We start from the raw sequence: 14,224 nt of genomic DNA, 5'->3' as shown, positions 1-14,224 counted from the left end.
TGATATGATGTTGACAGCCTTAGCAGTAGATTATGTTTGATGCCCTCTCACCTTGAGCTGTTCAAACTCCTCTGCCTTAGACACAATACTGAGGATGTCGGCTTCTGTTCGCTGGGAGTTGAAATGTTCATTGAACGTCTTCACAAGTGGAGGGAGAAGAAATATAAGTGGTTAATGTAAAAAAGTTTTGATAATGACAAGTCGTTCTGTCTCATACAGTGATACATGTTAAATAGGGTGTAAATGCACAAGAATTTAGCACTATAACTCAGATACATGTGGCAACACACATAAGGTGATCACATTTATAAGGTTACAGTGTGATAAAAGAACTACATGGAAAAATACACTCACATCCATATCCACAGTATTTAACCACATACTAGTCTAACCAACAGGAGAGGGTCAGTATGAGAGATTTTGATCCAAGCAAACTTAATCTATAATACAGCTACTTCTGATCCAACTTTATCTGCATCAGACACAGTACATCTGAGTAACACTGCATGAGGAGCAGTGTCATAGATACCAATCATTCGTTTTTCCTCATAAGGGTTAGAATGGATGACATTCAAAATAATTAATAATCATAATTCTGGGTCTGTTAGTCCCACACTGTTAGTGGGAGTACCAGCCCAGAAGGGTCTACTGACCAAACCTTAATGAATGCTTTGATATCATCATGTAGAGTGTAGGTCAGCTTCTCCAAAGGTAATATTATTAACACTCCATACAATGATCCATCTTAAACAATCAAAAAATTGAGAATGGTCTTTCTTGACAGTTTTGCATTATGGATATTTTTTGCATCATCCATATTTGTTGCTGATATACATGGAAGGGCTGAAAACTTTAAATCATATGCAATCAAGGTGATCACTATATATTTGACTTCTCTCCAAAATGCCTGTATCCTTGCACATTTCCAAAACATGTGTGCATACGTACCAATTTCTGTGCTACATCTAATACTTCCTCTAAATAACAGTCTATATTGCAACCTGTGTAGTCATTTAAATGAATAGTGAGTGATCCTATCTATTATCTTCTATATGATGTACTACAAGAGTCTGCCATTGTCTTCTATAATGTAACCTGTATCATCAGCAAATTGTAAACAGAGGAGAGAAAGGAATCTATCTGGCATTGCCTGTGTAAGAATTTCCTGCTTGTATGATTTTTGGAATAAAATGTTGTATTTGTAAGTAGAGATTGCTGTAATGAATACATATTCTTCGTGCTTCTTTCTCACAGAGTTTGACAAGCTCCTGTAATCCCCTTTCCTGCAATAATTGGATTCTGAACTGGCTTTTCTCTATTATGTTGAGAGACTTTCAACACTACACAGATTAGCCAGTGTGACATACAGTATACTGTTATGTTACCTATTGTAATAAAACATCACTCATAGTGGAACTGGGAGTTAGTTTTTAACAGTCTTGACATTTTAAGTATAACTTAAGTATCGGCTTAGAGTAATGTTTATGGGTCTAACACTGAGAAACTCCGGCTGAATAAGTGTTCCAGTGATGTGGTGCAACCCTGTCTACCTCTATGGTGTTGTATCTGATGTAGAAGTGGCTAGAGGTCCTGCCCAGGTCAGTGGAGGCAAAGTAGCCGGTGCGCTCCTCAAAGCGGATCATCCTGGCCTTGTCCAACTTCCTGCCTGACTCCACCACCAGCTCCTTCCTGTACAGCTCTAAGGAGGGATCCATCTGAAAAATTTGACATCTTTTGTTTGAATCCACAAATTACATTCAATCACACAGGATTCAAATGTTTATTATGTATTTGTTTCTACTGTTACAAATGTACACACTCAAAAAATCCTGACCAGATTTTTGCTTAAGGTAAGAAAATTAGACATATAGAATAAAAGAGATAACACTAGACCACCAACCTGAAAAGCCTTGTGGTTGATGCCATATACCAGTGGGTTGGCCCTCATACGAACGTAGAGGTAAGTATAACTGAGCCACTTCACTGCCTCCTCCACGTTGGTGACTGTGCCCAGAGCAATCTGCAGCAGCAGGAGAGAGAGAGAAACACTCCTCAGACACTGTCACTAGCATCACTGGTCTCTGTCTCCATCTAGTGGACACTTGATAAACCTGCAGCCTAAAAACAAAACATCTACTACGCTGCCAGACATCTTAACAGTACAACACACTTTGGACCACAATGTTAACAGGCATAAACATTACATTTATTTCATGTTATTTATTACTTGTATGTTTATTTATTTTCTTTCTTTTTTCTGGTGTACAAGTAGCAATTGTTTTTCTGCTCTTTGTTGATTTACAGAATGAGTCCTTCAGATCACACACATCAGCAGATTTCACTTATGAATAAAACAAAAATGATCATGAGGTGAGACTTACTTTTTCAATTATCATTCGAGTGCCACTCTTTTTCAAAGTCCACAGACCTCGTATTGTGTCAAAATATATCCCAAAGTTTATCTGAAGCTCCAAACAGTTGCAAGGGAGGCTCAATGAATGGAAGTGAAAAACTATTACATTAGTTATTACATTAGTTATTAAAAGGAGATTGCATAGAATAGCCTAAATGTGTGTGATTTGCTTAAAAAGATAGTTCAGAGATACAGTAGTTTGGGGGAATTTTACGGTTTTTCCCATCTTCTCAGAATCAGAAGATTCTTCAGACAGACATTTTTTATGTATTTGGTGTAGTCTGAAGTATGTGGAAGTATGTGGAAGAGCAATATCAGGCTATTTTGGCTCAATTGTTGAGTGTCTATGGGATCAAATAACATAATCATGATCCCATAGGCATCTAGGAATTGAGTGAAACTAAGCAAGTAAACTGGGGGGAGGGGTGTGGAGGGGGTGCCTTTTCCCGAGATTTGTCTGAAGGGAGGCCCACAGTCTCAGACTTTGAAAACCACTGAGTTAGACGAATTAAGCGGAAATCTTCCAAAGTTACAGTCTTTTTAGTACAAATTTCCCTCTTTTTGTTACTGGAAACACTGTCCAAGGAAACAAAAAGGAATTTTGTACTTAACAGACAGAAGATATCCACTTGATTTGTCTCAGACTGCTGAAGACTCATATTAGCTTAAAATAAACTTTGGAATACATATTTACACAACACTAAAACTGTGGATTCCTCCATCACTTTACATTGAAAGTGAATAATGAAGGAATCTCTTAATGTCCGGTATGAACAGGAGGAATGATTACAGTAAGAAAAACCTGTATCATCTTTCATATGGCCAACTGAGATTTGGAAAATTGTGAATCGATCCTTAAATCAGGGATAGACAGCAATGCAGAATGCTCTGGGACATTTTCTCACACATAGGTCTTCATTTCACAGTGAACTTGTGTAATTAAGTAACCACCTATATCATACAGGATGATGAAACCTGTTGAAACTTGCTCCAGTTAAGTCAGTCAAGATTTGACTGAATTTTGTTTCACTTCCTGATGCAGAAAAAGCTAACAGTTAAAAAAATACATTCACATCTTTCTTTTCCATGAATGCCTTTATGTTGTTTATGAATAAGTTTTTCCAAAGGACTGAGTGAGACTGAGTGAGACTGACCTCAGCGTTCAGGTTGTCTGCCAGGCTGTCCAGGAACTGACTCTCGATAGGGTTCTGCTGGGTGAGCAGGGTCAGGTAATGACTCAGCTTGTCATGGGTGGTGATGATGGTGCCCTCACCGTACTTGTCGAACTGGGGACGACCTGCACGTCCAAAGATCTGCATGACGTCCAGGATGCCCAGATCCACCAGGGCACCGCGCTTGGCATCATAGATCTGTGTGCCCTGTCACACACAAAATAAAAAATGCATTCAAGGACTGGAAACATGCAAGTGAAAACATTTTTGTGAATACCTGATTGTGTTCAAATAACAAGCAGCTTGTTTTAGATGTATGTAGAGTAAAAGTTACAAAGTCACTGTTACACATGGCATTTCCCCTGCAGTCCAATATCGATGAAAGAGCTCAGTAATTGATATGTAAACCATTTATAGACAATGTTATGACATTTTAAGTTAAATTCATTCAACATTTTATCTGTCATCCAAAAAAAAAAATAGTTTTTCGATATTCACTTTATAATGACATGCATGGTCATAATGGTAAATGGACTGCATTTATACAGCGCCTTTCTAGTCTACTGACCACTCAAAGCGCTTTACACTACATGCCACATTCACCCATTCACACACACACTCACACACTGATGGCACAGCCTTCGGGAGCAGTTTGGGATTCAGTATCATGACCAAGGACACTTTGACATGTGGACTAGAGGAGCCAGGGATCGAACCACCGATCTTCTGATTGGTGGACAACATGCTGTACTTCTTACGCCACAGCCGTAAATAGGTTTCTTCATATGCGACAGACAAACTACTTTACTAGCTAAAAATGTTAACATAAACTAATGCTACTGTAATTGTACAGATGTTAAAAAGGCTACCATCATGGATGAGACATCTGCATGTAAGATTTTGACACAGACTTGAACAGATTTAGTGCTGATACAGTTTCAGCTAACATTTAAAACTCGACTATTTATTATCAGTTTCTTACATACCACCACTTTTACAATTTTATATTAAAATTTAAAGTCTTCATTTTATTGCTAAGCTCTGCTTCAGGAAAAAGGAGGCGTTTGACTAAAAGAGCATATCGACAAATTCACCCACTAGGGTCTCATAGGGCAAAAATTAGGCATGGACCCTAGAGATGTATTACAGAGAGCTGGATAACGCACAGGGAGGTAACCTGGCTGTCAATATGTCCTGCTGGCCAACTGTAACATCAAAATCCCCTGCAGCCCAAAAAGCATTTTCCCATAGAACACCATAATAAAAGAGACATCTCTAAAACCACACAGGATCAGTTATAACTCTTTGTATTATGAATTTCTAAACCATGAACATATTATATTTGTTAAACTTTCCCAGAGCCTAGAAAAGCTATTTTTGTATGGGTGGTGTCATCTCAATATAAAGTCTATGGGCTGACCAGGCAGGGCCAAGAACAGAGACACTAATGCACATTTGCAGTGGGCTACACAATATGTAACCGACTGAAGCATATAGAAGAGGGAAACCTTTTTCTGCTTATATGGTGAAAGAGCAACTTTCAATGGAATGAATGGGTGCCGCTTGGAGTCTGTTATTAAGTTCTCAAAATACATCCACAGCAGAACCATATTGCACTCCCCCTTTTGGTTAGTTAGTTTTGGTTAATTTTTGATAATTTTATTACATAAAAATGTATTGAAGAATATACACTATGTAAGCATGATATTAAGTAAAATGAAGATATGATATGTATTTAAACTTCATAGGCATCATAGGTATTAAAACTAGATTTTGCCTCAAAATCAGGTAAAATTGCAGAAGCCACCTTAAGGCTCTTATTATTTCAGTGTTTGCTTCATGTTTAAAGGAGCAAAAGACAAAGCAAGACAACTAAAATGCAAGAAAGCAAAACAAAGAAAGTCAAATAGTAAGAACCTTGATGATAACAGCATGGGCTGGCAGGTTCACTCCCCAGGCCAGGGTGGCGGTGCAGACCAGCACCTTCAGGTGTCCTTTGGAGAACATGCTCTCCATCAGGCTACGGTCAGACCGCAGCATGCCAGCATGGTGGATCCCAAAACCTTCGGGAAACATCTCCTTCATCTGCTTGTTTCTGGAGCGCTGGATCTGAAAGAGGTTGTAAGACAGGTCAGTTTGTAAAACATAAGAAAAGAAAAGTGCTTGAGGGAGTGTGAGGGAAAGCAACGAGCACAGGGTTTTTGAGTGTCAAAACAGGGAAGTAAGCCCAGATCCAATATAATGTTTGACTGCAGAGAAACAAGAGAACCCTCACAGAAATTGACCTGAGTTATTACTGTTGCTGTTATATTTTGAAAGAGTAACAGCAACAATAACATAAACATCTCAGAATATAATGCACTCTGGACCAAGAACATGACAATGTGCAAGAGGCCCATAAATTATAGTTGAATCAGCAACTGTCAGAAATCTTAACAAAAATTTAACACAATAAGCTTCACAAAGGCAGCATTAATCATCAGAGCTATTGAGGTGGGTTATAATAAAATGCACTAGTATTGACTCACTGTAGATTCCAATGGATCTGCAGCTAGCGACCACACACACAGACAGTCAGATTGAAATGTGTGCTGGTGACTGACAGCAGGGCTGTGACCTGGCCGGGATTGAGGGGAGTCCTCATCATAAAGCTTTACCTCTCTCTCTGGGTATCTAAATGGAGGTCAGCACCCACCAGGCCTCTTCACCGCAAAGAGAAAGCCCATTACTGCCGGCAGCTGTCTGCCTCGCACACACTGACTGAGTGTTTGTGTTACAATGGACCTCTGAATTTGTATGCAAACCTTGTGGATAAAGGTGGAGGATTGAGACTTTAAGTAACCAATTGCAGCTCCACTGCTGTCTGACTGAACACAGGTAAAATGTCACACGAGTGCAATGCAAGTTTTTCTTCCATGAGGTGAAAATAATACAATGGTTTAAGTAAAGTGGAAAACAATCGTCCAATTTGGGATAAGCCTTTTAAAATAATTATTTGTACTGGAGAAGGTGCTTTTCTTACTTCAGTGTTGGCTAATATTGATATTAGCCATTACTAACAGCTAAATAACCGATTCCCTTTATACATGTGAAATAGCACATTTCTAAAATGTCCCTCCACAGGCTGTCTTACAGTCCAAATCTGGGCTTAAAATGTTGCAATGAGGGCAACAATAACAATCCTTTGTAAACTGACTGTTTTGAGGAATGCTTCTATCTCTATTTGACCAAAAAGTCTTCCAAACAAAATATATTTCTCACTGGCTTTAAAAACAAGGGATAAGCCTTCTTTAATGATTTCAGTATCTCAGATGCATGGTGCTTTTCTCACCTCACTGCATATTAATATTCATTCTTTTACGCCATTCATCACTTTCATTCAAGAATCGATTATTTTTTCATTGACCACTTAGTCTAAAATTAAAGCCTGCTTATATGAAAATATCACTATATCTGACCATTGTCCACTATTGTTAAGCATCTATTTTTCAGAGAAGCCAATGACTCAAAGTATCTGGTGACTGAATCCCCTCCTGCTGTTCAACAGTGAATACATTCACTCTCTTTCTGAGCATATCAACATGTTTTTGGAGATCAACTCTTCTCCTGTTATGTCACCATATTCTATCTGGGACTCAGTGAAGGAGTTTGCCCTAGGCAAGATCATCTCTCATACTTCATATGACAGTAAACCACGTAAATCCAGGCTGCTGGGATTACTGATGTCCTAAAACTCGACAAACAATATGAAACTTATCCTAACCCAGAATTGTATAAGAAAAGGCCTTCACTCACTAATATGGCAGTTCAACTACTGCACAAATCTCAGAAAACATACTCTGAATTTGGAGATAAACCCGACAAACTTCTAGTTCTACAACTAAGACCGCAATATGCACACAATTCTATCCTCCAGATCAGATTCCCCCAACAAGATGTCCTTACCAATACCTCTGATATCAATAACTGTTTCAAAACTTTCAGAATCTTCTGCAGATCAGTCTCTGCGTAGGTTGCATTTCTTGGCAACCTACCTATCCCCTCCATCAGCCAGGACACTAAGTCCCAACTTGATCAACCTCTCTCCTTATATGAAGTAACCCAGGGCATCAGGTCTATGCAGAGTGGCAAGTCCCCAGGACCCAATGGGTTCCCCATTGTGTTTTTTAAAACCTTCTCAAATATCCTGGTGAAATCCATGCTTGACATGTACAATAAAGCCCTTAAAACCTGTACATTGCCACAGTCCCTCCATCAAGCCTCTATCTCTTTGATTCCAAAGAAGGACAAGGATCTACTTGATAGCGGCAGCTTCAGGCCCATAAGTCTGTGCCCAGCTGATGCCAATGTCCTGGTTAAGGTTCTAGCTCGAAGACTGGAGTCCATCCTACCAAAGCTAATCCACAATGATGAGATAGGTTTTTATTAAAAACAGAATGTCTTTCTTCAATATTAGACAAGTATTAAACATATATTCATTCACCTTCCATTCCAGGGTCGAGGGAGATCCTGGCCCTTCTTGATGTGAAAAAAGCATTTGACTGCATCAAATGGGATTATCTCTTTACCACTTTGCATAGATTTGGTCTTGGCGAGGGGCTTTATCTCCTGGGTCAAGCTTCTGTATACATCTCCCCTAGCCTTCCTTCGCACTAATGATGTCTCCTCTCCTTATTTTGAACTGCAACAAGGGACCAGGCAAGGGTGACCTTTATCTCCAGCTATCTGCACGGACAACATGATCTTGGGTATCACTGGGAGGGACTGGAGCAAAAAATCTCCTCATATGTTGACGATGTCATACTTTACTTTACCAGAATCAGCCACATTGCTGCCTTGAGTTCTCTACTGTATTGAATAGTTTGTTACCGTTTCTTGTTACAAACTAAATATGAGCAAGAGTGAACTGTCATCTCTAAATGTTGCTGTCAAGGACTTCCCCTGTCAGCTGCCCCATTCAAACTGGGTCAAAATGAGTTTAAATACTTTGGAGTTAGAATTACACAACAATTTGCAGATTTATATAAAAAGAATTTTATTTCTACTCTAGAGTGCGCTAGACTCAACTTTGCTCATTGGTCCTCTCTCCCCATCTCTTACAGGTCATGTTACCTCAGTAAAAATGATGTGCTGCACAAATTTCTCTATCTTTTCCAGACGGTCCCAATCTTCATTCCCAAGTCTATTTTTAAAACATTAGACCAAACCATTTCTTCCTTTATATGGAACAAGGCCCTGTTAGAATACAAGAGACACTCTTACAGATGCCAAAAGCATCAGGGAGGCTCGCCCTTCTAAATTTTGTATGTATGGAAACAGTTTAAATGCCACTACAGAATTCAAGCAATTCCAAAAGTCTCTCCCTGTGACAAAAACCCCATTTTTCTCCGTTTCTGAATGACAATACCTTTGGGATGTAGCATGAGAGAGGTATTACAGCATTTGAATATCTGTATATAGATAAAATGTTTGCTTTTTTTCTCTCAATTGTCCCTGAAATTCAAACTCCCCAAAACTCAACTTATCAAAACTTTCATATTTGTGGCATTGCAAGGAAAGATTTTTCATTGCTTCCTCCCAAAATCTGCTAGGTAATTACTGGTAAGTACTGGAGACCAGTGTCCACAACAAAAGGGTTGTTTCCCATCTATATGACCTTATCACAAACTTCACACCATCTCAAGACCTATCAGTAAGACAGCAGTGGGAGACTGATTTATACTGTGAATTTCACGATGAAGAGTGGAATGAAATTTTAGACAGAATCCATTCCTCCTCTATCTGCGCACGTCACAGTCTTATCCAACTTAAGCTCATTAATCAAATATACTAGACCAAGGTCAGGCTGTCTAAAATGAAACCTGACATCGACCCCTTATGTAATAGACGCAAGCAGGCTCCAGCTACATTGATGCACATGTTTTGGCTTTGCCCCACACCATTTACCTTCTGGAAGTCAATTTTGACTCTATTTCTAAAGCATTAAGCAATCATTGACCCTTCCCCACTCATTGCTCTCCTTGGCCTCTCACCCAAAAGTAAGTAACTCCCAGAAAGATGCTCTGGTCTTCTCCACCCTAATAACCAAACGGTTGATTCTCATGGGCTGGAAGTCAACTCAACCACCTTCTCATATGCACTGGATGAGAGATTTAATGATACATGATAAAGCAAGGCAGAGATGTTTCATTTTATTTGGGACGCATTTATTTCTATCTTCTCCTCTCTCAGTGCCGATGAGCTCACTCCTCTACTAATTCAACAAATCTAACTCACACTTGACTTTCCCCCCAACCTCATACCAACTTCCAGAGACATCACCTTTCCTCCTTTTATTTATTTATTTTCATTATTATATTTTTCGTTTTGTGTGAGTTTTGTTAAGCTTTAGGTATGTGTATTTCATCTGTTGTGATAGTCTAGTTGTTGCTGTCAGGGTAGTGGGAAGGGATTGTTATGTTAAATCTAAACTATTGTTATCTCTTGTCTTCTCATTTACATGAAAACAATAAAAACTAAGTTAAAGAAAAAAGTATATGAGCATTTTCTGATTTTTCGCCCTTATTGACAGGACATACCAGTTTCTTAGGAATTACACTTATGAACAACTAGATTGCAACAGCAACAGCCAGGAGCCCCAGTCAATGTGCTGCCTTAACTGACTTTAGTTAGTGTACCTTTATTGCAGGCCAAATTGATTCAGTTTTAAAAATGAATAACTGGAAGTGTGTGCTGTTACACAAGTGTGCACAATTCATGGTGTCTCACCCTCAGGTATAAACAGTTTTGCCTTAAGACATGGACAGATGGCACTTTGTACGACCCAGTTTGTTTGAAGCCTTCACAAGTCTAGCCTATGCCATCCTCACCTAACTATGGATGTGGAAGTGGATTTGTTATGCTGGTACCCTTCCACTTCTAGTTCTATGCTTTGTATAGTGATTTTATTCAGATGACCATCCAACAAAAATGACGTAATAAAACAAAAAGCAACCCTTCTACGCCGTCTAAAGCGATATATGTCTGAAAACCAGTCCTCAGGGCCGGCTTGTGCACTGTGCTGGTGAGATCCATGTGAGTCGGGGAAGGGAGGTAATTGAAATGCTACGGCTGAGGCTTTGCTTTGAGGTGTCAGAGTGTGTTACAGCCATGCTTCCAGCCTCTAATCTAAGGTGAGTTAGCGCTGATGTCTGCTGTGCCATGGCTGTATTTGAGATGGCAGTGACCTAAGCTCCTGATCAGGTCCCATTAGGCCCTGCCGCTCGCTGTTGCTCCTGCTGCAGAGCTCACTCTGTCCACGGACAGCCACCTGCCAGCTCTACTCACCGTCTATCATGGTTGGAGCTTACAAAGAACATCAGCTAACACCAGAGCTGAAATAAACTATTCAAGAGGCTGTCAAACTCTCTACAAGGGCCACAAGATAGATCAAGGTGTAACTAACTGGTTTTACATTTTTGAGGATTTAATTTGGGACTCATAGATCTCTGATCCTTTATGTAACAGTGTGCAGGACAGAGGCAACTGCATTTTTAGAAATGTGGAAGCATCAGTATTTTTTGCAGCACATCACAACTTCAAAGCTGAGATTTCAAAGTGTAAAATCACACCAAAATGTGGCAAATGATACCTGGGCTCTGTGGTGAAGATGGGAACATCGAGGGCTTCTGTTTCACAGCATCACAACCAGCACAGACTCCCATCAGCACCAGAAATACTCATTTATTTTGTTAAATTGAGGCAGAATGGCTAATTGTTGATTTCACTTAGTGGCCCTTTATAGTCATAATGTTTGGTGCTCTGAGAGGCTGACTGTTAATGCTGGATAGGCAGGAGAGAGTGGGTGGATGAGTTTCCACTTCCACCCACTCTAGCCCACTTTTCTATCATGATCTGCCTCTATCTCTTAATATCACATTCAGTTTTAGCTCCATGTAAGAGGGACACTTACTATGTCTACCTAAAATCACTGTCAGGCCTGCAAAAACTTTGTGCCACTGCAATTTATCAATTCATCAAGGTATTAATAAGACTAGATGTAGAGCACAGTGTATTCCATCTGATCTGCATGAAGTGTTGCTATATAAGATCTGATGCTCGGCTATTTACGACCCATTTTTCACACGTCTAGAGAGCAATGGAGTTCAAAAGAAAATGTTCTATGCTTCTGAACATGGAATATTGTTTGAAGACACATTTAGAGCTGCAATAGTGCATTCTTTTTGCATGACTAAGGTAATATGAGAGAAAATATTAGTTAAATGGCTTAATGTCTGCTCAAAAAAAGATAACTGATTCAATAAAAACAAAAAATGAACCAGGCTATAGTCAGTTCTCCCTTCGGGTCTTTTCTATAAAACGTTGTAGATTTTACACCTGCTTTCCCAGAATTTCTGATGCAATTTCCTCAGCCACAGTGGTAAGCTGGAAATGATAAATCAGTTGCAGTAGCTATTTGTTTAAATTTCCACTCTCTTGTTCTATAATTTGTGCCTCTTAACATGAATGCTTTAAAATATATTTTACATGAGCCCAAACATGCAGTGTTTCAGTGGTGCTGCTGGTTTCCAGTTATATGGTACCAGGCAAACAAAATGTGGCTGTTTAGCAACAAAAGAAGGCTGACAATTCTTATGCACTGTCAGGCTGCGTTGAAACCCATGAAAGGGTGACCTACACAGCAGCTGCAGCAGTAGCAGCAGCAGCAGCAGCAGCTTCAGTCCTCTGTCTACACAGGATGCGTTCAGGTGCATTAGTTGTGTAGATCACCTGTGTTTTGGCAGTGTTAAGAGGCCAACACATTATGACTCTAGTTACGTGCATAAAACGGAGCAAAATAGACTTGAATGCAAGTAAAACACAAGCTTTTATGAGGCCAGTGTAGACAAATGATTAAAATAGAAGTGTATCTGTTAGATCAGACATGCCTGAGACAGATGACTGAAAAACACATTTGAAACATGTCCTGTGTAGACCAGCCTTTTGTAAATATCTCCCTTACCCCAGATGGCCACCGGATGTATGCTGCAGAGTGCCTCACATGCCGCACACGTCTCCACTTTACTATCTTTATGCACCAGCTCTATTTTTTGCCAGAGCAGCTTGCATCTCTAAAACGTGAAATTCATTAGTGAATGTATATAAACGCCTGTGTTTTTTGATAATTGACATTAAATAAATATTTAAAGAAACATGGCATGTTATTCACTTTACGTGCTTATAGCAGACCTACTTTAATTATTCATGTTATTTCTCAAACAAAGTCTATGAAGCAGAAGTAGGAACGCTACAGTTTCTCTCTACTAATATACAGTGTATATTAGGATATACAGATACAAAATAAAGACAGACAGCATGCTGCCTACAGTGACTGAATTGAGTAAAGTGTAGTCACGGAGTATCTGTTACCATAGCAATCATAAATGAGCTGCAAACGTGTTTTCATTATGTCAAAAAACACAAAATGTTGGCAAAACAAGTCAAAACAATCTTGTCTGGTGAAGAGCAGATTGCTCCACTTCTGAAACCCTTCCAGTAGAATCATGACAGAGCCGTGCTGCAACCAGAATGCGACCTAGCCACCAGAGTCTAAATATTTCTGGAGGTTAATTTTAAAGTTTAACATAGTCTGAATATCTAGAGTAACAGTGGAGGTCATATTTGTGTGCATGAGTATGTACCAGTCTTTTGTTCTTAAACTTGGTGGGTGGCACAGCAGGACAGTTAAAACTCCAGTCAGCTGTTTTAATGCTGATGAAGAAGCAATTAAAGAGGAAAATGGACTTGCTATGCACTACCATGATAACATGCAAGGCCGCTCCCTGAGGCAAAGACACTGCAGATGAGCCATAATACCAGAATCATCAGACTGGATGGAGAAGTACTCAGACTTTTCTCCACACTGTCCCACTATTTTACAAAGCTGTGTTTCTATTTACAGCAGTATTTTTGTTGTACGTGTGTTTATCACTCCACTGTGTCATTCCTATTTCCACCAGCCTTTGAGCTGTGGCTCATTGTTGATGATCAGTGTACTGGGGAGCTGCTTTGGCACGGTGACAGGCTGTCACGGATCTGACACAATGAAAGGACCGGTGGTGGACTAGACTTGTAAAAATAGCAGCAAATGAAAGCAAACAGAGACATTAATGAGCCTTCTCTGGTGTTGCTGTGGAGTCCCTGGAGGCTTCGCACTCACAAGCATCAGTGTGTCCGCATCGGTGTATCTTGTCAAACAAAATGACATGAAAGCTGCACATCTGAAGACCACAGAGATGGAGAGTTTAAAGAAAAAGACGTCCTGACAAGCAAAGAAAAGGTGTATCATCAGCACATCTGCACTGTCTATCTCTGCTGTTAAATCATAAGCAATTTAACAGTGGTTTCTTAAACGCCGTGCAGCCTGACGTCAACAGATAAATCTTTACTACAGCATGCCATGAATGTCCACCATCTCAACCATAAGCTGGTGTTAAAGGTATTTCTTCACAGCCCTTACTAACCCATGACAGGTCTGTAAAAACCATTTGTGTAATGGACCCATGGGACCACAAGGTGTCTCTTAACCTCCACAGTAGAATGCCTTTCTCCTCTGCAAGCAGCTGTATGGTTTCATCTCTGAGAACTGGATATTAAAAAG

General features: G+C 39.7%; 1 protein-coding gene across 1 annotated transcript in view; it reads right to left on the bottom strand.

Annotated features, from left to right (window-relative positions):
- ascc3 (activating signal cointegrator 1 complex subunit 3) overlaps window positions 1-14,224 on the bottom strand; it is a 175,498-nt gene that overhangs the window by 55,865 nt on the left and 105,409 nt on the right. Inside the window, exons 15-19 of the mRNA XM_044358139.1 lie at window positions 5,503-5,694; window positions 3,568-3,792; window positions 1,901-2,020; window positions 1,551-1,715; window positions 52-138 (exon numbers count right to left, since the gene is read on the bottom strand). Of these exons, the coding sequence (XP_044214074.1) occupies window positions 52-138; window positions 1,551-1,715; window positions 1,901-2,020; window positions 3,568-3,792; window positions 5,503-5,694 (789 nt within the window). The remainder of the gene's footprint in view (window positions 1-51; window positions 139-1,550; window positions 1,716-1,900; window positions 2,021-3,567; window positions 3,793-5,502; window positions 5,695-14,224) is intronic.

The sequence above is a fragment of the Thunnus albacares genome, chromosome 8, assembly GCF_914725855.1.
Source record: "Thunnus albacares chromosome 8, fThuAlb1.1, whole genome shotgun sequence".
Lineage (NCBI taxonomy): Eukaryota > Metazoa > Chordata > Actinopteri > Scombriformes > Scombridae > Thunnus > Thunnus albacares.
This window is presented reverse-complemented; position numbering and strand designations above follow the sequence as displayed.